We start from the raw sequence: 25990 nt of genomic DNA, 5'->3' as shown, positions 1-25990 counted from the left end.
ACACTCCAATACTCCATCACAATTCCTCAATCGTTCTTCAATCTTAACACGCTTCTCTAACAGAGTTTCATTCCCTGGAATATAGTGTAAGCCTTGCAATACCACAGTTCGCGAATTCTGAACATTGCCTAAATCCAGTTCCAATCGACTCAATTCAATCCAGATAATGTGACACGTAGGATACTCACAACACAAGTACTCTAAAGCAGTACGAGCTCCTTCAATATCTCCATTCTTCCGTCTCTCAACAGCTTCACTTACATGCTGTCGAATCATTGCATACAATGAACGTTTCAAGAGAGGATCATGATTCGAAACGTCACCAGTTGTCGCCATAGTCCGAACTGTAGGTTTTCCAGATTGGTGTTCCCATGGAACATACCGATAACTCCGATTCTGCTGAAATGTTGGCACAGAACGCTGAAGTCCTTGCCATCGATTTGATCGATTCTCGTCTGTCAGCTGATCAAATCCAGAATGGTCCCATATATCCGAGTCCACATCCTTCTTTCGCTTCTCTTTCCCCTGACGATATGGATTCATTCGTACTGGTCCAGACTTCAAATCTGGAGCATAATAGGAGTTGTCTTGATAGCCGCCAAGAGGAGTAAGATCATCACCCAAGTACCCCGTAGACAAAGAAGGTGAAAAGGAAGGTGATCTCCCTGTTTCATCACACGGAGTAACATTCATTTGTAAGGAAGAATCTAGAGATAAGGGAAGATAATAGAATTGACAATGAGGTGAACGCTGGATCGGGAGCACTTGCATGGACCTATCGGAAGGTAAATAGCCTGATTGATAGAGAGGATCATACGACTGCCTTCCAAGATAAGGATCCGAATCCAGCAAATTGGAGTAACTACTGCTTGCTTGATGAGTGTTTTGCCTTTGATATCCAATTGCTTGGCGATCTCTTGACAGAGAATACGAAGAATCCGGATCACCTTGGAAGAAGTACGGGTTGTCCACAGAATTCAATCCAGAATAATAAGATTGACATGTAGAAGGCACATAGGAATAATTCATTGGGGCATCATACCGAGACCTATTGTTTACGTACGCTGGTTGATGATAGTCAACACTACGTGTGAATCTATAGCCATTCTTATACCCGTTGTATCCATAATTAGAAGAACCATAGTGATCCTAGCGATTACCACAACCAAGCATATTTACATAATAATAATAGTTTGAAGATGGATGCGAACTACTGTACAAATTGTCCCCTACATAACGGTTTTGTATAGGTACTCCTAACGAATTATCCACTCAACGAACCCAAACTCTCATTAGATGATGATTCAAAAGAGTAGGCATCAGTCTGAACGTGAAAACAAGGAAAATGATCTTACTGGTGTATACATTACCAATACACAGTTTTGAATTCCTAAAAGTGGTACAACAAGTACTCTGAGACAAAACAGAGGAAGAGAAGGACTGGGTGTTTTCTCTTTTACCTTCTTTTGAAACGAACTTGATCATTGGAATGATTGTAATGATCCTTGTGGATGGAATGTAATTATTCAACCTTTTACTAAAGTGACTTGGATGGATAGCAAGATTAAGAAGAATGTGTTCATAGTGTGCTACTCACGGATGAAAATAGTAAATAAAGGAAGTATATCAAACGTAAAGAACAATACGATTGATGATTGAATGACCACGAAATACCTATTTCAAGTGCAACGACAGTCATTCCAAGCCCACTCAAAAAAGGCGGATTCCTTCTTATCTTGATTCTATTTTGCAGTCTCATCCACAGCCTTTTGAAAAGAAGTCTATTTTCCAAGAATGAGAAGGAAGTCGTCATTCTCTGATCTGAATTCTGATTCCGATGTATCTAATTCGTGTTTTTAGATTCTTATCACATAGATATCATTACCACGTAAGAGAGGAAGACGACCCAAACCAAAAGATAAGGAAAAGAATGATACTGAAACTGTTAAGATCCCAAAGAAGAGAGGGAGGAAATCGAAGAAGGAATTGGAAGCTTTGGCATTACAGGAAGCCGAATCCAATTTATCTCCTACAGAACTGATTCGATTACAGTTGGAACAGTTGTAATTGGGTTGATAGATAGACGTCTTGATATGATTGACCGAGTGTGTGGGAGACGACGATCTGTGGAGTCAAGTAACGGGTGGGAATATGCTCTCAAGCACAAGGGTGTTTCATACCTTCATCTGGAATGGATCACATCGCAACAACTTGATGAAATGGAGTTAAAGAAGAATGTGGTAATTAATCGCTTTTTGAAGAAATTGAGTGAGTTGCCAGATGATTCTCAAACAGAAACATTGCTTTTTAACCCTGAATATATGAATGTCGACTCAATCATTGATTGTGTTGATGCAATCATTGAGGTGAATCCCAACCTCTATTTAACTGGCTGGAGGTTGCTAAATCCAACAGAGGAGCTAGATAAGAAACTGAAGATCTATCATCTCCCAGAAAGTTGGCGCAAACGACTCGGATCAGATGAAAAAAAGAAATCAGACGATACGGACATGATGAGTGAGTTGGCTGGTGAGAATCCATATATTCATCTCAAGAAGAACATTTCCTCTTTCTATCCTGAAGACGAGTCTGTTATTATTCCAACAAAGGAAGGAAGTGTTTACTACTATGAGAGGATCTATCTTGTGAAATGGGTTGATATGAGTATCTCGGAAGCCACATGGGAGCGATCGTGTGATATTCAAAACGACGTGAAGATTCAGCAGTATATTGATTATAACACAATTCCAGATTCAATTCTCTCCATTTATGGTGATTATCTCCCTGAGAACTATCTCTGTCTGTATTTCTCTACTCTCTTCATTTCTAGCTCTCAACGATGTTGAATCCACAGCTGATGTAACCCTTGAGGTATCTTCTCTTCAGGCCACTCCTCCGGAAGGAAAGAAACGACGAGGAAGACCACGAAAGAGTGAGACTCAGCCCAGACGAAGAAACCGTACTTTACGATTCTGTGTAGATCCAAATCCTCCTCAAATTAGTCGAGGTAGATATGATTGACGGATTTGATGTATAGCAGATGCGAAGGATAATGGTTATAAGCCACCATTATCGGGAATATGGCGTCGAATTCTGAATATTGTGATGGTATTGACAAATTGCACTCAAACCGAAATAGCCGCTTTTTGTGGATTTGCTCAAAGTAGTCTCAGTTTGTGGGTGAATGGCAAATATGCTGGTGATACACGAATGTTGTTAGGAAAGCTTCGTGACTGGGTTGAAGCAACGTATCCAGAGTTAGGGGCGTAGGAGAGACGTGTTAGGAATGATTGATAGAATTGCAAAGAAGCATCCTCATATGGCTGATTTCCAGAAGGCATGTTATCCTTTCCTCTCTCGCTATGTTCAAACACATCCAGAGACATTACTTACTGAAGCTGATGTTCGGAATCTCCTTGGGTTTAATGAAGATGGAACAGTAACCTCAGCAACCGAAACAGAGAGCAAACCTGTAGCGACTACAAATACAGAGGCTGATTTGGGGATCTATAACGCTGATCCACTAGTACGTAGTAATAAGGTCTATGAGACTGAATATGATTGGGAGTCAGAGATTGATTATGTGAATAACTTCAAACCAGTTGGAACATGCTGTCTGCTCACAGAGGAACCAGCACAATCACTTGAACAAGATCGGACGGTGGTGTTTCAGTCTCTTGATAAACCTTCACTTGGTTCGTTACAGTTGATTCCAGAGTTAGAACAACCAAGAGAGAAAGCGAAGAAGTATCAGTCGTTGCCTCCTGTGATTGCGGCTCCATTAGAAGGAAGTGCAGATATGGTCTATATTCAACCTGTGTCTATGAGCGATGTGGAGAAGATACGAGAGAGTGGTGCAGATGTAAGTGTACTTCTGAATGATGTGATGAAAACTGTGATATACGAAGATCATGAGATTGATCCTGAAGGTTATCAACTTCGTAATCGTGTGGTAGGTATCATGGAAAATACTTTGGAGACTTACAATGCTGTAAGAACTCATTCTGCTAGTTTAAGGGGGAATAATCGATCTGAACTATTGGCTTCAAACATTCTTACTCTGTTCCCTGTCAATCTCACTTCTCTGAATTCAAAGCTATCATTCTCGTTCTCTCCTGGAGCTGCTCAGATAGGAGATGTGATTGGTGAATCTGTAAGGATTCGTGAAGAAAAGACGAAAGAAATGGAAGAAGAATTGAAAGAAGTCCCTACTATCGAGCCTGCTCCTATTCCTGAATCAAGTTCTGCTCCCAGTTCTGCTCCAGGCTCTACTTCAACTACAGGTTCGGGAATGATGCTGTCATCAAAGATGATTACTTACAATCGAAGTCGATACAAGGCATATCAAGAGAGTACAAAACGGAAATCAATCACTGTGGATGACTTGCTTCAAATTCTCTTCAAACCAAGTCGTCTGAATCCTCCTATTGCTTTGCTGCCTCCATTACCACCAAATCCTATGCAAGATACATTTGAACCCTACACAGATTCGCCTACATACCATCATGGTCTTCAACTTCGTGAATATCAGGTTGTGAGTCTAAATTGGATGATTCAGAAATGGAGAAATGGAGAAGGAATGATTCTGGGTGATGAAATGGGTCTTGGAAAGACCATTCAAGTAATCTCTCTCTTACATCACTTCATCACAAAAGAACTTCAAGAAGGTCCATATTTGGTGATCGCACCTCTTTCTACTCTTAAGAACTGGGCACGAGAATTCCATACGTGGACAAAGCTCCGAGTATGTTTGTATCACAGTGAGGGGAAGGGAAAGGATGAACGGCAGCTTATTCGACGTTATAATTGGTTCTTCAAAGGTTTACCTGTTAAGAATCTATTCAAATTCAACGTTCTGCTAACAACCTATGAAGTTATAATGAAAGACTGGAGTTCGTTAGGTGAAATTGCTTGGACAGGTGTTGTGATGGATGAAGCTCATCGTATGAGGAATATTAACTGTAAGTTCATTCAATTCATCAATAATATTCACACTAAGCATAAGCTGTTGCTTACTGGTACTCCTCTTCAGAACAATACTGGAGAATTATGGCCTCTATTGAACTTCATTGATGTATCTGAGGCCGGATCATTAGAACGCTTTAAGGAAGAATTTGGAGATCTTCGTAGTAGTGAACAAGTGGAACGATTACGAACCCTTTTGAGCAAATGTATGCTACGTCGTGTGAAGGAAGAGGTAGAGAAGAGTATTCCTAGGAAACAGGAGACTATTGTTGAAGTCGAATTGACTATTACTCAGAAACAGTATTATAAAGCTATGTATGACAGAAATCGGAGCTTTTTATACAAGGGATGTAAAAGAGCAGACATTCCTTCTCTCATGCATGTGGAGACACAACTTCGGAAGGTTTGTAATCATCCATTCCTTATCAAAGGAGTCAGAGAGAAAGAGGAAGCTCTTGTTCGTGAAGCAGCAGCTGGAAAGATGGAAATATATCAAGATGGCAGTCTTGAGTCATTAGCCCAGCAACAGCGTGTGAGTCAAATTCCTCCGATTATTTCATGTTCCGGAAAAATGGTTCTTCTTGATAAATTGTTGCCAAAACTGCAATCCGAAGGTCATCGTGTTCTAATCTTCAGTCAGGTAATGATTCATTCTTTCATTCATCGTAGTTTGTTAAAATGTTGGACATTCTAGAAGAGTATTGTCAGCTTCGACAGTATAAGGTGGCTCGTATTGATGGACAGACTCGAGGAAGTGATCGACAGGAAGCGATTGATGCATTCTCTCGACCTGATAGTGATTACTTCATCTTCTTATTGAGTACACGTGCTGGAGGTTTGGGTATCAATCTGACAGCAGCTGATACCGTGATTATTTATGACTCTGACTGGAATCCTCAGAATGATTCTCAAGCTACTGCTCGTTGTCATCGAATTGGTCAGAAGCAGGAAGTGAGTGTATACCGACTGCTCACGCGACACACATATGAATATGAAATGTTTGAAAGAGCATCCAGAAAATTGGCAATTGAAACAGTTGTATTGGATCGTGATGCTATCTCCACACGTTCGTCTGCTAATGCTAATGGTGTTACGTCTGAACTTCCTTCGAATCCGAATGAGATACCTCTTGTAGTGCTTGACTCCATGGAAACAACCAAAGATGTTGATACTCCTGGTGTACCAAGTGAAACTTCTCCTATTACTGATGAAACTCCTGCTATTCCTGTTGAAACGCCTATTGAATCTGCTGAGATAGCAAATCAAGAAACGAACACGAATGAGATGGAAGTAGAGGAAGCAAATGGTCAGTTAGCAGATCTCCCGGAGAGTGATAGTGAAATGAAGAAGTCAGTCTGGAGTTCAGATGAAGATTTTGTGATATCAGAAGAGGAAGCTGATGAAGAGTCTGTGATCACCAAAACAACACAGGAAGATGCATCTGTGGCTGATAAAATGGTCGATGATGAATACGGAGTTCCTGCTGTTCCTGTTATTCCTGTTAAGAAGAAACGAGGACGAAAACCAACTAAACCTCGTACACTGGAAGATGAATTGAACCCATATCGTCGAAGTAAGAATGAAGTGGAAGAAATGCTTCGAAGAGGATTGTTTGACTGTATCATGGATAGCAGTGTAGCTACGTCCTTAGAATTCTTTGATGCTGATATCGATTCGATTCTACAGAAGAATACACGCCCTGTATCATCATTCTATCATTACTCATTCATAGGAAGGTTCAATTGGTTCCAAGCAAGAGGGATCTCAATCTGTTGTTGGTGTGGAACGAGGTGGCACCATTTACAGCAAACGTTCGTTTACTCCAGAAACAGCCTCAGCCCAGATTGATTTGAATGATCCAGATTTCTGGGAGAAGATGCTTCAACACGCCAATGCAGATATGTTGTTACAGCGTTTACAGGATCCAGTAGTGATGCAGGATGCGGCATCTGTCACACAGTGGCTTAAGGATCTGGAAGGATTAGTTCGAGAGTTGTGTGAGACAATCGAAGCAGATGGAGAGAGTGGTTTCAATCAGCATGAGGTGGATACAACAGCACATATTCTAATGACAGCATCTCCCATGACTACTGTGTTTGGTAAGAAGGCCTGCAGTATGATGTTGAATTGGCTGGAGGAATTGGAGCAAGGTCGATTCAGGAAACGAACACAGCGAAAGCAAGGTAGATATGAACATGAGAAATGATTTGTAGAGGAACCGATGGTGGTGGCATCAAAGCCTGCTGAACCTATCTCAGGCATTTGTTGTGTGTGTCTAACTGGTGAAGACAAAGAGAACGGACTCACTCTCATTTCGTGTAGCGGACGGTGTTGTCGCCAATTCCATCTACGGTGTATCAAGTTACGTCAAGTTCCATCCAAATGGAAATGTAAGCAGTGTTCTACTCATGCCTACGAGTGTATGATCTGTCATCAGATAGGAAAAGAAGGAGACGCTTTAGGTAAAGGAAGGAAACGAACCTTTACTTTCTATGAGCAATGGTTACGTTATAATGACATTGAATCGTATATCAATACATTTGGTAGTGGAGGGATGTTAGACCCAGATCGAAATCGTTATATGATTCCTGAACCTGTGATCAAGTGTACTCAACATCATTGTGGATGTTTCTATCATATATCATGCGCCAAGAAAAGTCCGAATTTTGTGTTTTATGACCAGCATCCCTGCTTATTCCGCTGTCCTCGTCATTACTGTTGTCTGTGTGGAAATAACCAGAATTCTCAGTTCCTGGCAGTTTGTGCACGTTGTCCGCATGCCTATCATACGAGTTGCTTAAAGCAAGTGTCTCATCAAGTTCTCAACAAGAAATACGTTCTGTGTGGAGATCATCCTGATGAACATCCACATCTACCCGATGCTCCTATTTCAGTGAAGCGAGAAAGTGATATGTCGGAGAAATCGAGCAAACGAGCCAAAGTGGAGGATCATCTTCAGATAACAGATTCAGGGATTGAATCGATGGAGGATGGAGATATGGAACTTTAGTGATGATCTGTCATAATAGAACTGTTGTTAGATACTTGTTTGTGAACTAGAAATCACGTATATAAGAGCCAATCAGAGTGAAGCTAGCATATTTGTTCAGTTGATAACTCTTTGGAATAAAGCTACTATGGACTATGCCATCTCACTTGCAAAACGTTTCATTACGCTACCATTCAACTCTCCGAAGAGGAGAAAGCAGAAGGAGATGATTCCCCCTTCAGAGCTTACAATGCTTGGAATGGATAGTATGTTGCGTGTTTTGTCATTTGTTGATGGAGAGTCCATGTACGAACTTGGTTGTGCTAACAAAGAGTATACTAATAAAATGGAACTGATATCCTAGCTTTGAGGTCGTTGTTTCGCACCCTAGTAACTGGAGTTCTTGTACTTTTGATTTTCGGTTAATGTCTGCACAACACGTTTTCACCACAATCCGTAGATATGGACACTTGATAAAATCTATCAGGATTCGTGGGTTCTTTTCCCTATGTTTGAAGGAACGACTATTAACTGTTATTAATATGTATTGTACCAATTTGGAGTTTATCGACTCGTATGGTTCTCCCTATCTTTTGCCACTCTCACTTAAGACGACTGCCTTTTCCATTACTTTTCCGTCTTGTGCGAGCAACTATCTAACTGTTAGGGATCATTACGAACGATATTTAATGTACAGCAAAAATGATATTATTGTCCAATATATGGATACGCATGGTCAAGACTTTTCTGCTTTTCGTCGAAGTATTTGGCAATTTGAAGTTGACAACCATCTACGAAAAGGTTATACAGCCACTTTTGAGTGTATGATTAACAGTGTTGTTGTTGGAAGTTTCACAATCTCAGATGCATCAACAGGAGCTATATATGCCATCAATATGATGTACTCAATTCCAAAGGCTTCCTTATTTATTCGAAAGGATTATATAGCTCTAGCAATTCGATGTGCAACACAGCTCCCCCTTGGTGCTGGATATGTTCGTGTATCCTCGATTGGTCGTGTGTCTTTTGTCCAATGTTCAAATGATTTGAAGAAAATCGATACACTCATTCCTAGTTTTGTTTTCATATAGTACTTTCGTCTTTTTCAATCCTTTTGATTCTTTTGAGTGTGTGTTTGTTAACAAATCACGAATCTACTATAACCTTACATTCTCTGTAAGTTCTGTAATGTTAAATGAGGTCCATACTGACCGTTCGGTTCATCCAACTTGCGAATCATCTCTTCTTGCATATACTTCTTTGATTCGGGATCCATAAAGCGATATAAACCACAATACGTCTTCATAAACAGCTTTGTCTCCTTACATGGGAATCGGATGAATTCAGCCAGAATTCTGAAAACTGCAAGTTTGTAATCACGGTTGAAATTCAGAGCTTTCAGTAGTTCTCGAATTGCTTCTTCTGGCAACATATGACCTTCTGCAGGCTTGTTATGAAGTGTCTCCTCTTCCAGAATCCAATACTGGAGTAAGGATCGTAACAGGATTGGTACATTCTCCAATAGCTGACGAATCGCTATTAACGAATTCTCCAGATTCTTCCTTAGCATCACATTCTCTGCTGCTTCCAGAATTGCTCCCCTCTGTAACTCCTGCTTATAAATGGGATTCTTCTCCACCTGAATCTCCCACGCTCTCTTGATAAATGAATCCATCTCCTCTGGAGGGACTGTGGCAGGATTGCATTGAGGAGGACAGTCATTTAACAGGTACAGTCTAACGTCCTCCTTCACTAGAGGGATTAACTCACTAATACGCTGGGCCAAGAAGCCAGGGAATGAGATTAACAAGATGCGTAACAATAGATTGACACGTTCCACAAGATGTTGAGAACTGGTGATCAGATCCTTACAACTGTTCAGATAACGCATGAAGGATAACAGTTGAATCACCATATCTCCCATGATAGCCACAAGCTCAGGATTATTATCCACTAGCATCAATCGGAGGATTTGAGGAACCGAGATCAACTCTACCCAACATAAGAGGAATCCAGGGACTGAAGGAGGAGCGATTGCTCGAAGCAATATAGCCAACTGGAGTACCATACGATGACGTGTTTCAGCAACGTCTTGAGCCATAATCACTTCCTTTACAAGGCCCAAGATAGTACGCAGATAGAAGGAGGCTGAGAAAGGAGGAGAGTTCAAATCATGCGACTGGAAGAGTAATGCTTCCAGAGCCTCCATTTCAGCTGTGAACACTAGCACTCGATCATCACCTGGTTCCTCTCGATTAACCAACTCTCCAAACAACGCACAGAGAAGGGTACAGGTGTAATCACGACGAACAGTCGTCTCTTTGGGATCTGTAACAGGCAAATACAACTGATAACAAGTCACCAACACACAATAGAGCATCACAAACACACCATTCTCTCCAAAGGCCTGAACAGCTGAATCCAACTTGCTCACAATTTCCACAAACTGACCCTCTTTCGTCAACACATCATCTGGAGTGTTGTAAGCTCGAACTGCCGCTTCAATCACGCCACATAGTTCCTTATACGTGTCAGTGGAGCATGCAGCCTTCAACGAAGCCCGGTGAGTCAATACAGTTCGCTTCGTACGCAGTTTCTCTACCATCACCACACAGTTGTACATCGTTCCTTCAATCCGAACACCTCTCTTCCCAGCCTCTGTCAGTGCCTTCTCTTCCAGAGCCTTCAGTGTGGTAGGAAGTTCATCAACACTCACAAGCTCACGGACCAGTACCAGATCAATCAGACAGTTGAAGACAGCTCGGTTAACATCAGTAGGAGCAGCAACAAAGCTCTGAACCATCATTTGAAGCTTCTTATCAACGATCAATGTGTCCAATAAATCATTACAAGCGAGCAGAGTGAGAATCGGCAGATACAGTTGATAATGATGTTCGAGACCTTCCAGAGTGACTGCTGTGATTCTCTCTCGCACTTGAGGGAGGCTAAACTTCTGATATATCACAGCAATACGAATGATAATCCCAGAGACATTGAAGTGACTCATACTGTCAGGAGAACTCAGAACAAGAACTAAGTAATCCACTAACGCAACATCTTCTGTTAGAAGGTGATTACCCTCAATTACAGAGAAATACATTGAGAGCTTCTGAAGGAGTTCACGTACCATGGCTTCCTCTTCTGGTTGACGAGATTCCAACATAGAGAGAGCCATCTCATTCTCACGAAGAGTCTGGACCACATTTGCAATCTGTTGATAATGGAACATCACACTGATATCACAGAGATCCTCCTCCGATAGAAGAGCCTCATTGATCGATGGAGGATCCACCATCTTCGTATAGACACCTCGTTGCAGTGGATTCAGTACCCCATCAGATACCTTCTCGTTTGCAGTCATCTCGGGCAATACCTGGAAATTGGTCTGTTCTGCTAATGCTGAGGTTCCTCGAGTACGATCCTCCTTCAGCATAGTTTCGACCTTGTTGAGAATCATACCCATCATCCAGTTCCGTAAGAGATCCAGCATTGGAGCCGTATTGCGCTTCACTAAAGCCTGGAGTCGAGCATCCGTCATCACATGAAGAACCATCTCGTGCTTGTGCAGAAGAATTAAAAATTCCCGCTCCATAACCGGAGCCACCGTAAAGAGTAGATCACCTACTAGCGAATGTGTAGCCTTCTCCAAATAGTCCATCACCTCACGCGTATCTTTCACTTGAAGGAGATCTCGTGTATACATCGCACGAACCGAGGCAATCACAGCAGCACAATGGACCTTTCCCAGACCCTTCTGGTAGATTGAGATGAGATGGCGAATATCGGCCTCAAGCATGCCATGCAGCTCTGCTTGGAGTTCTGGTTTCAAGGTATCACGAAGCTCCTCTGTCAGAGCTACCGTGAGGTGAGTGTCATCACGTACTGCAGAAGTTGGTGCAGACGCTGTTGAAGGCATGGTTGATGGGATGGCTGCAGGAGAATAGGAAGGAGATGCTCCTTGTAAAGCCTTCGGTACAAAGTCTCGAATCTGCTTTTTCTGATCAACCACAGTACGCAAGGAGGATTCTTCCGATGACTCCATTAGAGCGGGATATCGACGAACGAAGTAAGCGTTCACTTCTTCCTGAGAAGCACGCTCTGAGAAATCGGGGTTATTTTTGACTTCTGGAATAGCCAAATAAACGTCACTATCCATCAGAACTATATCGTCTGGAGAGAATCCCATGTAACTGAGATAGTTGGCATAAATATAACCGATTTTGTTCTGGATGCCAGGAACTTCGTTTAACTCTCGTAATAAGGAGAGAAGAGCCATGAGCCAAGGCTGAGGAGGACGAATAACCTTGCTGGTTTTAGCCGAACGCAATAAGAAGCAGACGAACTCATACACATAGAGCAATCGTTTGTGATAGAAGGCAATGAACAGTTCATTCGTAAGATTAAGATGGAGTTGACTCAAACAGACATCTCGACCTATTGTAAGAGCTCCTAACCATTCACCGAGATTCTTTAAGAAAGCATGTTGCTCAAGAAAGAGTTGCTGCTCACAGGTCAACAATTCCCGTGTAACCTGGATAGAGAGACGTAACACTTCATCCATCAAATGTGATCCACGCATCTTCACAATACGATCAACCAGATCCAAATACAGTGCATGATAATTGGTCTGACGTTCACAGCGAGACCGAACAAGATAATCAGCAAACCAGGATTCAAACTCAGGTGTTACAAGTGAGAGGAAGTCCTCAATTTTGGAGTCAATATTTGAAACAGTTACATTGTTGATAAGAACAGATATACGATTCTTCACTCGATCTTCAGGAATATTCTCAATTGGATCTGCATGAATAGGTTGAATAGGCTGTGTAATCAACTCGCGGAGATGACTGCGGGATTGGGATAAACGCTCTTTTGATACGGGAGACTGTACGGTGGCTTCAGCAGGCGTGAAGTTTGGAGAGATAGAGGCATCAGCGGTGTCTGTAACTCCCACAGTCTGGGAGAGAAGCAACTTGAACTCTTGGTAGACAGCAGGAACCTTCTGGACTGTGGGATCAGACAGAACAGCTTGCAGATATCGTGGAATTGTCTGGAGAATTGGACCTAATCCTTTGAGTAACAAAGAAGCAGCATAATTGGTTTGAGCCGAAGGCATCGAATATGCAGTACAAATGAACATGATCATATCATTCAGATTGCCTTGATTAACAAGCTTATTCTTTGTGAGCAAGACTAATAATTCAACCAGACTAGTTGTCTCAGATCGTGAGAGATTAACAGACTGTAGATATTTCAATGCTTCTTCAATGACTGATTGAATGTAGAGAATACCATCTGAAGTCGATTTCATATCTGACAGTTCTCCAATAAAGGATTGACGTTCAGGTACAGTCTTTAGATTAAACCAACTCTGGAATAGGGTTGCTAATGGAACACGAGCAGAGGTAGGCATTTGTAATCGTTGTGATAGTTCCATATATTGCTGTCTGAACACACTGTTCATCGTAGGAACGAAAAGTTGAAGATAACGCATCGTCCAAGCAGCCAGTAGAGGTTGATCAATCACAATCAATCGATTATTGACATACTCCTCCACCAGAGTAAGCAAGAGAAGAATTAGATCGTTTCCCGAGATCTCATACAAATCATCAAGATGTGCCTTCAATGAATCCATATTCCGAGGAAAAGCTTCAAGGAAAAGAATGTGAACCAGTAGACGTAACGATGTTCGAGTCGGAGGGATCTTGAGGAGGGAGACAATGAAAGAAGGAATGGTGTAGCAAGCATCGTAAAGGATAGAGAAGAAGGAATAGGTATTAGGACTCTCAATACTGAAGCAATAGGCACGCAGCACACATTCCAAAGTCTCCTTGGGAGAAGTCACAAAGAACAATTGCATGCAGGAGGTGAGTGAGAGCTGTTGGTCTCGACGCTTCATCAAGGTCATTGTCTTCTGAAGGAGGACCCAAGCCATCATCTTGAAACGAGGCTCTGTCCACACAGACTTCAATTGTACCAGAGCAACCATTAGCACCGTCACATCCATCGCTGTTTTGATACGCAATCTATGAAGACTCAGAGCTGCCTCACTCTGCACTTGGAGTTGAAGAATGATTTGCAACAGATCCAGTGACGTCCAGCAGGACTTCACCTCACCAGTGAAAAAAGCAGGAGCCATCTAAAGATCAACCCTTTTCTCAACCACCACGATTTGATTAGGCGAGGCAGAGAAATCAACCAGATCATCTGGTGAATCCAGCAACCACTGAAGGAATGTGACTTGTCTGTCTGGATTCTTCCACATCCTATACAACAGATCGTCAGGTATCGATTTGCCTGAGAGTTCCTTAGCGATAGCAACAAGAAAATGCAATCCTTTCGTTCCCTTCAGGAAGAAGATGGAATTATCGAGAGCAAAGAGGAATCGGTCATAATCCAGAGGTAACAACTCCTTAATTACAGTTGCCAACTTCCCATACTCCCAACGGAGATTGGTAGGAGACAATGATCGAAGATCCGGATACTGTTTGAGAATCGATTGAATATCTTCCTTGGTTTCAGTCGAAAGGACATTTGGAGTGGTAGGAGATGCATCTTCTTGATTGGCTACCAGGACCAGTATATACATCAAGCCTGTCAGATCTAGAGATTTCACAGCATCACCTCCAATCATGAAGATACTGCGTAAGGTATCAATGGAAGAGGCAGCACAACCAAGCTCTGAGAGTAATCGACCGATACGATTTGGAAGTGCAAAATCCGCATCTTTGGGAGGGTTCTGCTGGGATGGAGTTTGCGATCGTGAGTTCTAGAGATGATGCAAGGGAAGGAATCAAACCATGACAGTCCATTCCTGAAGCTCACGAAGCAGGGATGGGGAAATGGAAACATCACCCTTCTGAATCAATGGAATGAACATACGGATCAGTTGAATGGCTTCCTACAGATGAAGTATATAAACCGCTACGAACTTGACGAATGGCCTGCTTTGCACAAGTCGATGTGCAGATGCATATCCATATCATAGTTTCGTTGCTAACGGCACATTTATCGAAGAAGAACTGAAGGTAATTTGTAGCACCTGGAGGCAAATCAATCATATCAAAAGCCTAGACAATAACGAATAAACTAAAAATAAATACTGTCTTGACGATGACAGCTCCTGAGGGATGTTGAGTCAGAAGATGCTGGAAAATCATTTCTATATACTGTTTCTATGCATTACAACTCCAAATGGCAACGAAAAACCTTCATATCTACAACCATGGTTTGATCATCAGGATGACCCATCAAATCCTCAACCAGATACTTGATTTCGATGATAAATGCATCTGTGTTGTACGCAGAAAGGTACTACAGAGTAATACCAAGGAATCAACAGATACGGCTTTGAGCTTTCGAATCGACTCCTGCCCTTGACTACCCATTCTGTGGATTGTAAGGCGGATTTCCTGCGCCAAAGACATGTTATTGTCCATCCTCCTTCACTTATTTCTAGTACCAAAAGAGCTCGGATCTGAATCGTCAAAAGTGGGAAAAAACCGTGATTCATAGATTTGAAAGAAACAATCCAATAATGTAACTACCATCATATCTTAACCCGATGATTTAGTTCTCCTTAGCAAGTTCAGCATCAATATCAGACCCGCGAGGAAGCTTATCAAAGAAAGCCTTTCTTGCAACAACCTTCTCAATACAAGGCTCAACTTCTTCAACCGTATTAGGAGCAACAATACGAATAGTGGAGAAAGATTCCAGAGAAGACAGGTTGTGCACCAAGAAGTTGTTCTTCTTCGAAGCTTTTCTTTCCTTCTTATTCTTCCTACCTCCAGGTACGGAGAAATAGTCCTGTTCCTCCTTCTTCATCAGTGTCATACCCTCAGGAACTTTGATTTCACTTCCCAGCTTTGCAGCCTTCTTCTCAGCAGGCAACAAACCTTTCAGATAGCTAATCACGGAGTCACATAGAGCCATTTCCTTTTCAAAAGGATGTCGCTTCAGAGCCTCTTCTGCTTCCTTTTTTTGGCGTTCGGCCTCTTCTAATTCCTCGTTCTTTCTCTCCAGTACATAACGAGCAGCATTCATACGCTTGTTCTCAAAGGTATATTGCCTGAAAGCACGCTCCTTCTGGTAGTACTCGTTCATCAAAGCCTTCTTCTCAGCATACTTGGCGTCAATAGCAGCCTTGTTTGCCTCCCACTCCTCATTCAGCTTCTTCACGGGATCTTCCTTCTCCTCCTTCTTCTCTTCACCCTCTTCCTTCTTCTCCTTTCGTTCAGCGCCAAGCTTCGTGTACACTTCATCCAGTTGCTTCTTGATGGTATCCAATGTTGCACGCACCTTCTTCATAGACTCCTCCAGAGACTCACGCTTCTCATAGAGACCATCACTGACCTTTGCGGTACGCAGATCAGCCTCCCACTGCATAATCTGACGACGAAGTTCTTTCTCCTCCTTCATAGACAGCGACTCAGTCTCGATCTTCATCTCAGCATTACGGATTTTCTCCTCAAGCTCAGCAGGCTTCACACGGCTTGCCTGCTTCAGAGAAGCACGGATAGATTCCAACTGTGTCTTCAAGGAATTAAACTCCGTGAACGCAGCTTCTCTCTTAGCCGTCAACTCGTTACGAGAATCGAAAAGAGCCTTACGGGCAGAAAAGCTCTCTTCTCTAGCTTGCTACGACTAACTAATCCCTCTAATACCCACCTTCTGAAGACGGAAGCCAGCGAAGATCATCTCACGCTCGGCCTTGATCTCATCAAAACGAGCTCTCATGGTAGCGATTTCGCTTTCAATTTTAGCAACAGCCTCCTCCATAGCCTTCTTGCTTGGCATAGGAACCTTCTCGATGGGCTTTTCAACAAATGCCTTGAGCTCTTCAATACTCATTGATTCGAAGTCAATTCGAGGGGCACGTTCGCGGGGAGCATCAGTAGTAGTCTTGGTTTCGGTGGCGACAGCAGTTACCTCTTCAGACATTGTCTATTCCAGACTGTGAGTAAAACCGTTCCACAATTTCAGAATCAAAACTTCTCACTGTTCCACAACATACGGTAAGGAAATTAGGATTAAAGCTTACAAATTGTGAGAACTCGTCATGCACATGAACAAAAATAGGGTATACTTGGACCAAATACCCCCATAATAGGGACCCATTAATTTGATTATTATCAATTGTCAAAAAACAAATGGTTACATTACTCTGTTGCTTCTACCACCCCCTCCTCTGAAATACCAAAAGATGCCTCGGCTTCTCCAAGACATGGAGAATCCACAACCTTGCATATTCGAGTTGTTCCTCGTCCTTTTTTCAACCGGAGTCTGGTTTGACTTGCATGAGCCATAATGTTGCCTCCAATAGGTTTGAGAGGATCCTTTGCAAACACACCGCTATCTGGATTTGCAACGACCTGGTTGGTTACCACTACAGCAATTCCATATTCATCAGCCAGCTTCTGTAATCCACGTAGGAATTGGGCGAGATTCTGTTGACGAGTTGCCAATTCACCTCGACCTGTATAGTCTGTACGAAAGAGAGCTGTTGCAGAATCCACAATCATAATTGCATATCGTGATTCTGACATTAGGGCGCTTGCTTCAATGAGAAGTTGCTGTTGATGTTCACTATTGTAGGCACGAGCACAGGTGACGTTGTCCAGCACCGCATCTGGGTCTAGATTAAAGCGGCGACTAATCTGCACCAGACGCTCTGGTCGAAAAGTACCCTCTGTGTCAATATACATCGCTTTTCCTTCTGCTCCACCTTGCTCAATAGGAAGTTGACAAATTACACACAGAGTGTGGCACAACTGTGTCTTTCCTGTTCTGAACTCTCCATACAGTTCAGTGATCGATCCTGTTTCCATTCCTCCTTTTAGTTAAATAAACAGAATACTCTTACCTCCAAGAATAGAATCCAACTCCTTACAGCCTGTTGAGATGTGTACAATGTCTTGTCGTTGCTTGTTATATTCTGTTGCCTGAGCTATGAGGTCTACAGATAGGCTGTACTGTTGTGAAACCCATAGGGATTAGTTTCGAGGCGGCTTGTTGAATCTTTTGAGCATTCACTTCACTTATTCCTTTTACGTCGACCAATTTCTTCATTGTGGAAAAGGCTACCTTCACGTTACTCAAAATCGCAATCATTACAGACTCGACAGTGTAATAACCCGCTTCCTGTAGCTTCTTGATAGTTGCTGCATTGATTCCAACAGACTCTAGTTTGGCAATTGGAAGAGGCCCTCCCTCCTAGACGAGTTCAGACAATAGAAAACAGATTACCTCTTCCATTTCCACATCTTCCCTAGCTCGAAGAGCCATAATTAACGAATGTCGTTTGAAAAACAATTCAGAAAAGGGTTGAATTTCCGTAACTCCATAAAAAGATCCTATTATAGTTGACTATCTCAATAACCCTCTTCTGCCACTCTTCCGGTTGTATTTTAGGAACAGTTGATAGTAGACCATTTATCATGGATATCGATCAACACATCATTACCGAATTCGAAGAGAAGGTTGTGAATCATCCAGAAGTATTTATTTCTTTGTGATCATGAGTTCAAGGGATTTATAAATGGCAATGAGGAGTTTAAGAATGCTCTAAAGGATGTTTTGAAGATGCTCTTTGGAATTGGTGCTTTTTGGCGGTGATATGTAATCAATAGCAAAGTCGCTAGAACTTGAGCCGTTTGGTGATCTTCCTGAATTGTATACTGATGGTTTTGATGCTGAAGGAATCTGGGAACAAATTCGTCTTCGTGTAATTGGAACTAGGTTTGTTTGTTTTGTAGGTGGAACCGCTTTTAGAACACTACAAACGTGTTCTTACTGATCTTGGCAAAACAGAAGTTGTTGAGAGTGGTAGTGAGATGGAGGAGGAAGCAGAGAGTGAAAATGCTAACATTGATAGTGAAGAGAGCGAAATAGTGGAAAGCGATGAGGATTTAAGTGATGCCAAAGAGTTGTTGGAAGATAACGGAGAAAGTGAAGAAGACAATAGTATTGTAGAGAGTGAAAAGGATAACAGCGAAATGGAGAGTGAGGAAGGAGAAGAGAAGCCACTCGATGATAAACAACTGTGGGCCGAAATGCAAAAGTTTGGAGATTATGAAGAAGAACAGTTAGCTAAAGAAGAAGCGGGTGAAGAGAGCAGCGAAGAGGTTGATCTCATGCAACCCATTGGTGACTGCACATAACATGATTTATCCATAGAAACAGATGAGGATGAAGAAGAGAGTGAGGAAGAGGAAGATGAAGAGAAGAAAAAACTGAAACGACAGATCTCAGAACTGGAAGACACTCTTCTAAAGCCTCGAAGTTGGGAGTTGATGGGCGAAGCTACAGCTTCCAAACGAGGAGAGAATGAATTGTTGGAGGTCGATCTTGATGTTGACCGAATCGGAGCAACAGCACCGGTTAGTACAGTGGAAAGTACTCTCTCTCTTGAGGATCTGATTAAAGTTTTCCTTCTCCCTTTTTTATCATGTTTAGAAGCGAATTCTGGATCAAGCATTTGATGATCCTGTTCGTAAGGCTGCTCCTCGTGAGAAGGAGAAGAAACCACTGGAAGAAGTTTCTACAGAGAAGAGCACAAAAGGTCTGGGAGAGATTTATGAGGATGAATACATGCTTCAAGTTCATAATTATGATAAACAGAAACAAGAACTGGATACTAAGAAGGTAAGATAGGAAGGAGAGTACTAATGGGAAGAAAGAACTTCAAGTTATGTTCACACGATTGTGTGTGGCTTTGGATCGTCTTTCGAATGCTAATTTCACTCCTTCTGCAGCTGTGAAGACTCTTTCTGTCGTTTCAACGGCACCTGCCCTGGCTATGGAAGAAGCTCTGCCTATTAGTGTATCTTCAGAGACACAGCAGACTCCTGAAGAAGTAGGAGAGTGGATGGTGCTGAGATACAGATCTATAAAGGTGATAGGAAGGTACTTAAGGGAGAGAGTGAAAAGTCTCAGGATGAAAGAGAACGAGAACGCAGAGTAGATACGAGAGAATGAAATAATGGAATAGGCGAAGAAGGCAAGACGTCATGCGAAGAAGATTCGTGCTGAAAATGAGTTGCATGAGCGTGCCGCCTATGATGAGAAGGCACGTCGTATTCTGGAGAATCGCAAGATAAAAGAATCGTTAGAGGTAACAATAGAGAAAGGGAATGAGTTGTAGGCGAAGAACGTAACAAAGGGAAAAGAGAGCAGTAAAAGTGATGATTTCAAGTCAACTGCATTCTTTAAGAAGCTTCAAGATATGGTCACCGATTAGTTTTGTTCATTTATCAGATTGTGTGTTAGAATAAGTAGTAATTATGATCAAAATGATGTTTTCGTTGGACAGAGGCGTTATCAGGACGCACATGTTAATAAAGTCGTTATGTACACAGATTCCGACTTCTGTAAATCTTCGTTATAATTATGTTTACGATCTTTCGTTTCGTCCGGACGTTAACCGATATTGTAAAAGTCGAAGTAAGAAATGATATGTAGTCTCCACTTCGTCGGGAAGTAAACCCAATCAGAAAATAACATGGAAAGATATTTACAATATGATAGATGAACCCGAAAACCGGAAATTACCTCTTCTCAAACGCCTTAGCGGTATTAAGAATCAAGTCATAAAACTTGGTGGAGTACGAGTCATTGTATTTCATTCAGTGACGTAAGTCTTAGTTCTCGAATTGATACTAGATTTCTAGTCTTCTGGGGTATCTGTTATGGTTTTATTAGATATGGCGTACTGGATATGGATTCTCTCATTACCCTTATGAACAAATATTCGTTCACAAGTAGTTATACAGATTTAGTCCTACGTTATCCACAAGTGAGTACTGAGATCTGGATATGAGTTTAGGCTAGTTATCTTATTCTTTCCTATGTAGCAGTAAACCTATTGTATGGATTAGGATATTATTAACATGCAGTGATCCTCTACGTTATATTCTGACTCTTGGTTATATGAGTCAGATAGTACGGAAACGATATCTCCAAATTGCTCTTGATAATCTTACCACCGAGAATACGGTTGTGAAGAAAGCTATCCAATGTGTAAAGAAACCAGATATAGCAGCTGAAGAAAGGAAGAACCCCAAACTCAAATCGTCGCGCATCATTTCCATTAAAGGAAAGAATAATTCCAGTTTGAACTTATAGCCATTTTCCTCTTGAGATAACGTAATCAGCTAAATAGCATGTTTGTTTCTGTCTATGAGTTATCTCTTTGAGATTTATCATATCACTGAAAGAAAAATCATCGAACGAACAAAAGATATCATTGACAAGGCTGAACGGATTTCCGCTTTGCGGCCTGTAATGGATTGTTTGGTGAGTAAAATAAGGTAGTTCAGAGTTGCCATTCCTGCTGCATCCTTTGAATTGGCTTTACGGTAACAAATGTAATTGAGTCCGATATGTAGTGAAAACGGAATTCCATTTGACTATGGTGATATTTGTAAACGATCTATGTTAGCAGATCCAAGTGCATATCGGAATGTAGTTAGCATCATATCTGCCACTTTGGGCATTTCTATCATTCCCAAATTGGAGTTATTGACAGAGAAATATGGTTTCCAGCGGTATAATGATAAAATCCAAGCGATGCTCCATCTATACAAAGTAAGAACTTGAAATAGCGGTGATTATAAGAAAAGAAAAATGGAAGCCATGGATAATTCGCTAAATCAGACGATTCGCTTTGCTCCTTGCCTTGCTGTGGCAATGATGTATGTCATTATTCGGAAAGAAGGAAATTCTTTAAACCGAGACAAGCTATGTGACGATTATTCTATCCAACGAGTACTCTTTGATGATACAGTCCATCGAATTGAAGATATGTTTCCTGATTACCGTAGTCCATGTTATGGAAAATAACGTTTAGGATATCGCGATACTGAGGAAGAGAAATCACAGAAGGAAGAAAAGAGTATATATGGATCATGTGTACGATGTAGTTGCAAGAGAAAAAGAGATACGATTAAAGGTTGAATTAGGAGAAGAAGTTGGATCTGCTAATGAGCCAGGAGTCAGAGAGGCGATCAAGAAGGCAGAAGCATATAAACGATGGAAGGATCTAGTATTATCAGAAAAGAAGGAAGTCCCTTCGAAGAAAGTATGTTATAAGCAAGGATCAATAGAAGATGTAATAAAAAGAAAGAGATAAAGATGTGTTTGTGAAAGATAATATTGAAATAGTGATGAAAAGAAAAGATAAGTGGCGCAATTGGATAGCGCATTGGACTTCTAATCCAGAGGTTGTGGGTTCGAGTCCCACCGTTAGCTTGCATTTTTGTTTTCTTTTCATTTCTTCTTTCTTTGTTATACTTGAGTGGAGCTTTACTGAGACAAAATGGAAACGAATTCGGAATTTGTTAGAAGAGGATCAAATGTATCACGAGCCCATAAAGAACATGAACAGAAGAATTGGGATAGTCTACTCACCTCCTCTTCTTTGGCACAGCAAGACTGTGAAGAAACGTGTGCGTATTATCTCATTCCATTCTCCGAATTATCCGAAACTGAACGTAATACTCGTATCTCTTCTGGTTTGTTCAAGGAATCTGGAGAAGTGGATTTGCTGATTAAAGAACATGAAGCCTATTTGAAACGCCATCTAGGGGATTTAGGATATCGCTGTATGAGTCAGGCAAGCTCGTAAGAAAAGGATATTCCACTTATATATAGCAAACCTTGGCTCTATTACCACGTTCTAAATTCATTAGATTTATTGGGACTAGACCCTTGTTCATCAATTGAAGGAAGAAATGCTAGTGCTTCTATTGAAAACAATCGAACGATGTTCGGAGGATATGCGGGAAGTGGAAGCGAAGTTATGGTTCTTGATTGGATTGACTTGTAGTATCCTCATACAATGACGACTTATGCAGCAGTCAATAGTCTGATTTGCCTAGAGCGCTTTGAAGATATTCATCGCAATGAATTGTATAGATTCTTTCTATCTCAAAAGCAACCAGATGGTTCTTTCTCTGTTCATGTTAATGGGTACTTGTTTGGATCAGAACTGAGATTTAGTGAAAGCGATTGTCGTAGCTGTTACTGTGTTTTGTCCATAAGTCGATTATTGCACATGTTGACACCTGAATTGATTTATGGAGTTAAGGAGTTCATATTAAGTTGTCAAACGTATGAAGGAGGATTCGGAGGCCGTCCTTGTACTGAGGCCCATGGTGGTTATACTTTCTGTGCAGTAGCATGTTTGAGTATTCTAAATGCTCTAAACGAATGTGATTTGGTCAATCTTGAGGTAGGAGTAATATTCAAAGCTCATGGCTAGCATTGGCTATATAGTCGTCAATGTAGTCTAGAAGGTGGATTTAACGGTCGAACTAATAAATTGGTTGACGGTTGTTATTCTTGGTATGTTGGAGCCGCAATTCGTTTGGTAAGTGAGTATCGTGGTGTATTGGATTTGAATTGAATTCATATAAAGATCGAACCACTGTGGAATCGTGATGGATTGCTTGAATATTGTTTCAAGATGGAGCAGTGTGGGGATGGAGGTCTTAGGGATAAACCTGATATGCGAAGCGATTTGTATCATACTATGTATTGTTTATGTGGACTGAGCACTTATGGTGGAGTATTGAGTGTAGTTACGTTACTTATGATTAAGTGTAGAATGATATTGATTGCATTCATTGCTTATCGAAAATGAAGTGCCTAAAATGCATGAACCATTTTAGTTTATATTCAGATGAACATAAGTCACTATTGGAAGGACTTGATAGTATTCGAGTTGAAGTGGAACCTGAATGAGTTGTTTGTGCAAATATCTTACAATTTTGTTATTTTCAAAATTTCCATTTGAGACACACTTTTGTCTACATGAGTGACAACACCGAAGAACTCGTCGGAGTTGCTTTGAACAACTACCGTCAAGGAAAAGAACTGTTTTCAATAAACGTGTATGGATGTTCACTCAGTGACATCTTATTAACTATCCTTATTGTACCTTTTTTATTTGGAATATACCATGAAATCTGTGATCTGTTATTTAAAGGAAGTGTATTCATTGGATATGTCAACATCACCAATAGTGGTATAGAAATGTCTCCAGAACCGTTCTTTTCATTATACATTTCATTTTAGAAATTGTTATCTTTGTAATTCCCGTTATTGGAGTATGTACTGTCTATCAAGAGCGAAAGATGCTATATTTGATTCTTTGTATATTTTGGGTTATTCTTCATATTATCAACAAATGGTATCGCTTCTTTGGCGTAGTTATCATAAGTGTTTCATACTCTGATGAGACAAAAAAGGACTCTTCGATCCTTCTGACTGAGGGAACTGTTGAGAGTGATCGCAAAGGTTACATAACTGCTTTCAGAAGTATTGTAGTCCTTTATACGTATTTGCATTCACTTTGTTTCATTTAGATGTCTTGCAATTCTTGCAGTTGATTTCACAGTATTCCCTCGCAAATATGCAAAGACCTATTTGACAGGTTATAGTCTAGTATGTGATCTCTGAGAATAATGAAGCAGATGGACATTGGAGTTGGTCTATATATCGTGACAAGCGGATTAGTAGGAGGAATGAAGCATTCGTAGTACCATTCATTCATTCTTATTGTAGAAGTGTTCAGAGTTTCTTTCAGCGTGAATTGAGTCTGATTATTCTTGGGTTTGGACGGTTCTATTTTGTGAAATGTGAATGAACAATGCATTCGTGATCTCTAGGGAGTGGTTATGTTGTCAACCAGTTGGAATATGGTACACACTGGAATTTCTTCTTCACTCTGGCATTGGTTCTTGCTGGAGGTTATGTGATTGTCTTCTTTGCATCCTCTCGGTTCATTCTCTTGGGAGCAGCCGTTGGTATTGCAACCTATTATCAAGGAATGTTGAGTATGGGTCTGAGTGAGTAAGTGATAAATCGTTCCTTCACGTCTAGGTATATTCGCGAGAATCCAGGGAATGACTGGTTCGACTTGAATGTGGCTGGCATGTTCTCATCAATTGGTACGTTCTTTTACTTTCACTCATCCCAGGTTTCCTAAGTTTGTATCTGGCATCTGCCTACCTAGGTCGATTACTGAATGATAGAAAAGTGAAGGGACTCTTTATGAGGTTGCTGTTGTTGACTGCAGGTAGTGGTTGTGGATTCTACTTGTTGAATACCTATGTTCAGCCAGCAAGTCGTCGAATGGTGAGTTATTCAGGGATGGAATGATACTCAGTGTAATGCTGCTTTTATTCTTCTTGTATTCTTCATTACACTGATTATTCTCAGTGTCTCTTATGCTGTGAATGTCTTTTATGGATCGGCTCATGTCCCAATGATTCTTCACTCTTTCAATGATCACCAATTGGCTATGTTCCTTCTGGTAGGTATGAAATCGAAGTGTCATTCCAAGGCCAATGTACTGACTGGGGCAGTGAATATGTGTATCAAGACAATGCTTGTGGACTCTACGATTTCTCTTGTCATTCTCTTTGTATATATGATGATTCTATGTCTCTCTGCATGTCTAATAGATCAAATAAAGAAATAGTTGATTGTTTGTGCCATCAAATTGTATGAAAAGAAAACAAAAATGCAAGCTAACGGTGGGACTCGAACCCACAACCTCTGGATTAGAAGTCCAATGCGCTATCCAATTGCGCCACGCAAGCAACTATTATCTTTTCTTTTCATCACTATTTCAATATTATCTTTCACAAACACATCTTTATCTCTTTCTTTTTATTACATCTTCTATTGATCCTTGCCTATAATGTATCCTGTTCATTTCTACGAATCGAACTCTGTAAGTATGAAATAATCTGTACCGTCTCATGGTGATCCCTTTGCATTAAGAAAGCTTTTTCGAAGATACGTATTCACAGAGAACAGGAGATAATCTCATTCAATTACATGTGAATCGCACTGTAGATTCTACTGTGTAATCATTCATTCCATATTCCGCCGTGATGTGGCACATTTCCATGATCACAGTTTTCTACATAGAATGAACGTAAACACTGCTGAAAAGGCTATTAAGGCTTTCCGTAAGATTGTAATCAATTGAAGAGCTTATCTTGTAGTTCCTAACCCTGGTTTCCT

The 25990-nt window shown here is 41.1% G+C and overlaps 9 protein-coding genes across 9 annotated transcripts; 5 read left to right on the top strand and 4 right to left on the bottom strand.

The window, feature by feature from the left end:
* JH06_2876 (hypothetical protein) lies at positions 1-693 on the bottom strand (the record flags this gene model as incomplete). Its single annotated transcript, XM_014671614.1, has 1 exon — positions 1-693. A coding segment is annotated over one exon (693 nt), but the record flags the coding sequence as incomplete, so codon positions are not given.
* A 1400-nt stretch (positions 694-2093) lies between these two features.
* Positions 2094-7975, top strand: JH06_2875 (hypothetical protein; the record flags this gene model as incomplete). Its single annotated transcript, XM_014671613.1, has 7 exons — positions 2094-2799; positions 2831-3007; positions 3038-3266; positions 3298-5605; positions 5635-6666; positions 6698-7148; positions 7179-7975. The coding sequence occupies 7 exons, from the start codon at positions 2094-2096 to the stop codon at positions 7973-7975; spliced, it is 5700 nt and encodes a 1899-aa protein (XP_014527099.1).
* Positions 7976-9119: 1144 nt separating this feature from the next.
* On the bottom strand, positions 9120-15342 carry JH06_2874 (hypothetical protein; the record flags this gene model as incomplete). Its single annotated transcript, XM_014671612.1, is given in 7 exon segments — positions 9120-14093; positions 14106-14723; positions 14754-14813; positions 14860-15024; positions 15058-15129; positions 15176-15268; positions 15283-15342. 7 exon segments carry the CDS (start codon positions 15340-15342, stop codon positions 9120-9122), a joined length of 6042 nt encoding a protein of 2013 aa, XP_014527098.1.
* Positions 15343-15523: 181 nt separating this feature from the next.
* JH06_2873 (hypothetical protein) lies at positions 15524-16897 on the bottom strand (the record flags this gene model as incomplete). The annotated part of the gene is made up of 2 exons (XM_014671611.1): positions 15524-16594; positions 16625-16897. 2 exons carry the CDS (start codon positions 16895-16897, stop codon positions 15524-15526), a joined length of 1344 nt encoding a protein of 447 aa, XP_014527097.1.
* A 218-nt stretch (positions 16898-17115) lies between these two features.
* On the bottom strand, positions 17116-18241 carry JH06_2872 (DNA repair protein RAD51-like protein; the record flags this gene model as incomplete). Its single annotated transcript, XM_014671610.1, has 5 exons — positions 17116-17789; positions 17820-17898; positions 17930-18040; positions 18071-18169; positions 18203-18241. The coding sequence occupies 5 exons, from the start codon at positions 18239-18241 to the stop codon at positions 17116-17118; spliced, it is 1002 nt and encodes a 333-aa protein (XP_014527096.1).
* A 152-nt stretch (positions 18242-18393) lies between these two features.
* On the top strand, positions 18394-20195 carry JH06_2871 (hypothetical protein; the record flags this gene model as incomplete). Its single annotated transcript, XM_014671609.1, has 10 exons — positions 18394-18453; positions 18485-18554; positions 18586-18680; positions 18712-19102; positions 19133-19380; positions 19412-19600; positions 19632-19811; positions 19841-19915; positions 19947-20069; positions 20100-20195. The coding sequence occupies 10 exons, from the start codon at positions 18394-18396 to the stop codon at positions 20193-20195; spliced, it is 1527 nt and encodes a 508-aa protein (XP_014527095.1).
* Positions 20196-23009: 2814 nt separating this feature from the next.
* JH06_2870 (beta subunit of the CAAX farnesyltransferase) lies at positions 23010-23597 on the top strand (the record flags this gene model as incomplete). Its single annotated transcript, XM_014671608.1, has 3 exons — positions 23010-23186; positions 23217-23324; positions 23373-23597. The coding sequence occupies 3 exons, from the start codon at positions 23010-23012 to the stop codon at positions 23595-23597; spliced, it is 510 nt and encodes a 169-aa protein (XP_014527094.1).
* A 493-nt stretch (positions 23598-24090) lies between these two features.
* On the top strand, positions 24091-24944 carry JH06_2869 (phosphatidylinositol; the record flags this gene model as incomplete). Its single annotated transcript, XM_014671607.1, has 5 exons — positions 24091-24293; positions 24322-24352; positions 24402-24471; positions 24625-24808; positions 24839-24944. 5 exons carry the CDS (start codon positions 24091-24093, stop codon positions 24942-24944), a joined length of 594 nt encoding a protein of 197 aa, XP_014527093.1.
* Positions 24945-25009: 65 nt separating this feature from the next.
* JH06_2868 (phosphatidylinositol) lies at positions 25010-25439 on the top strand (the record flags this gene model as incomplete). The annotated part of the gene is made up of 2 exons (XM_014671606.1): positions 25010-25093; positions 25125-25439. 2 exons carry the CDS (start codon positions 25010-25012, stop codon positions 25437-25439), a joined length of 399 nt encoding a protein of 132 aa, XP_014527092.1.
* Positions 25440-25990: the final 551 nt, after the last annotated feature.

The sequence above is a fragment of the Blastocystis sp. subtype 4 genome, assembly GCF_000743755.1.
Source record: "Blastocystis sp. subtype 4 strain WR1 chromosome Unknown seqid_0149, whole genome shotgun sequence".
NCBI classification, from domain to species: Eukaryota; class Bigyra; order Opalinata; family Blastocystidae; genus Blastocystis; species Blastocystis sp. subtype 4.
Note: the sequence above shows the minus strand (reverse complement) of the source record. Positions and strands in the feature narration are given on the sequence as shown.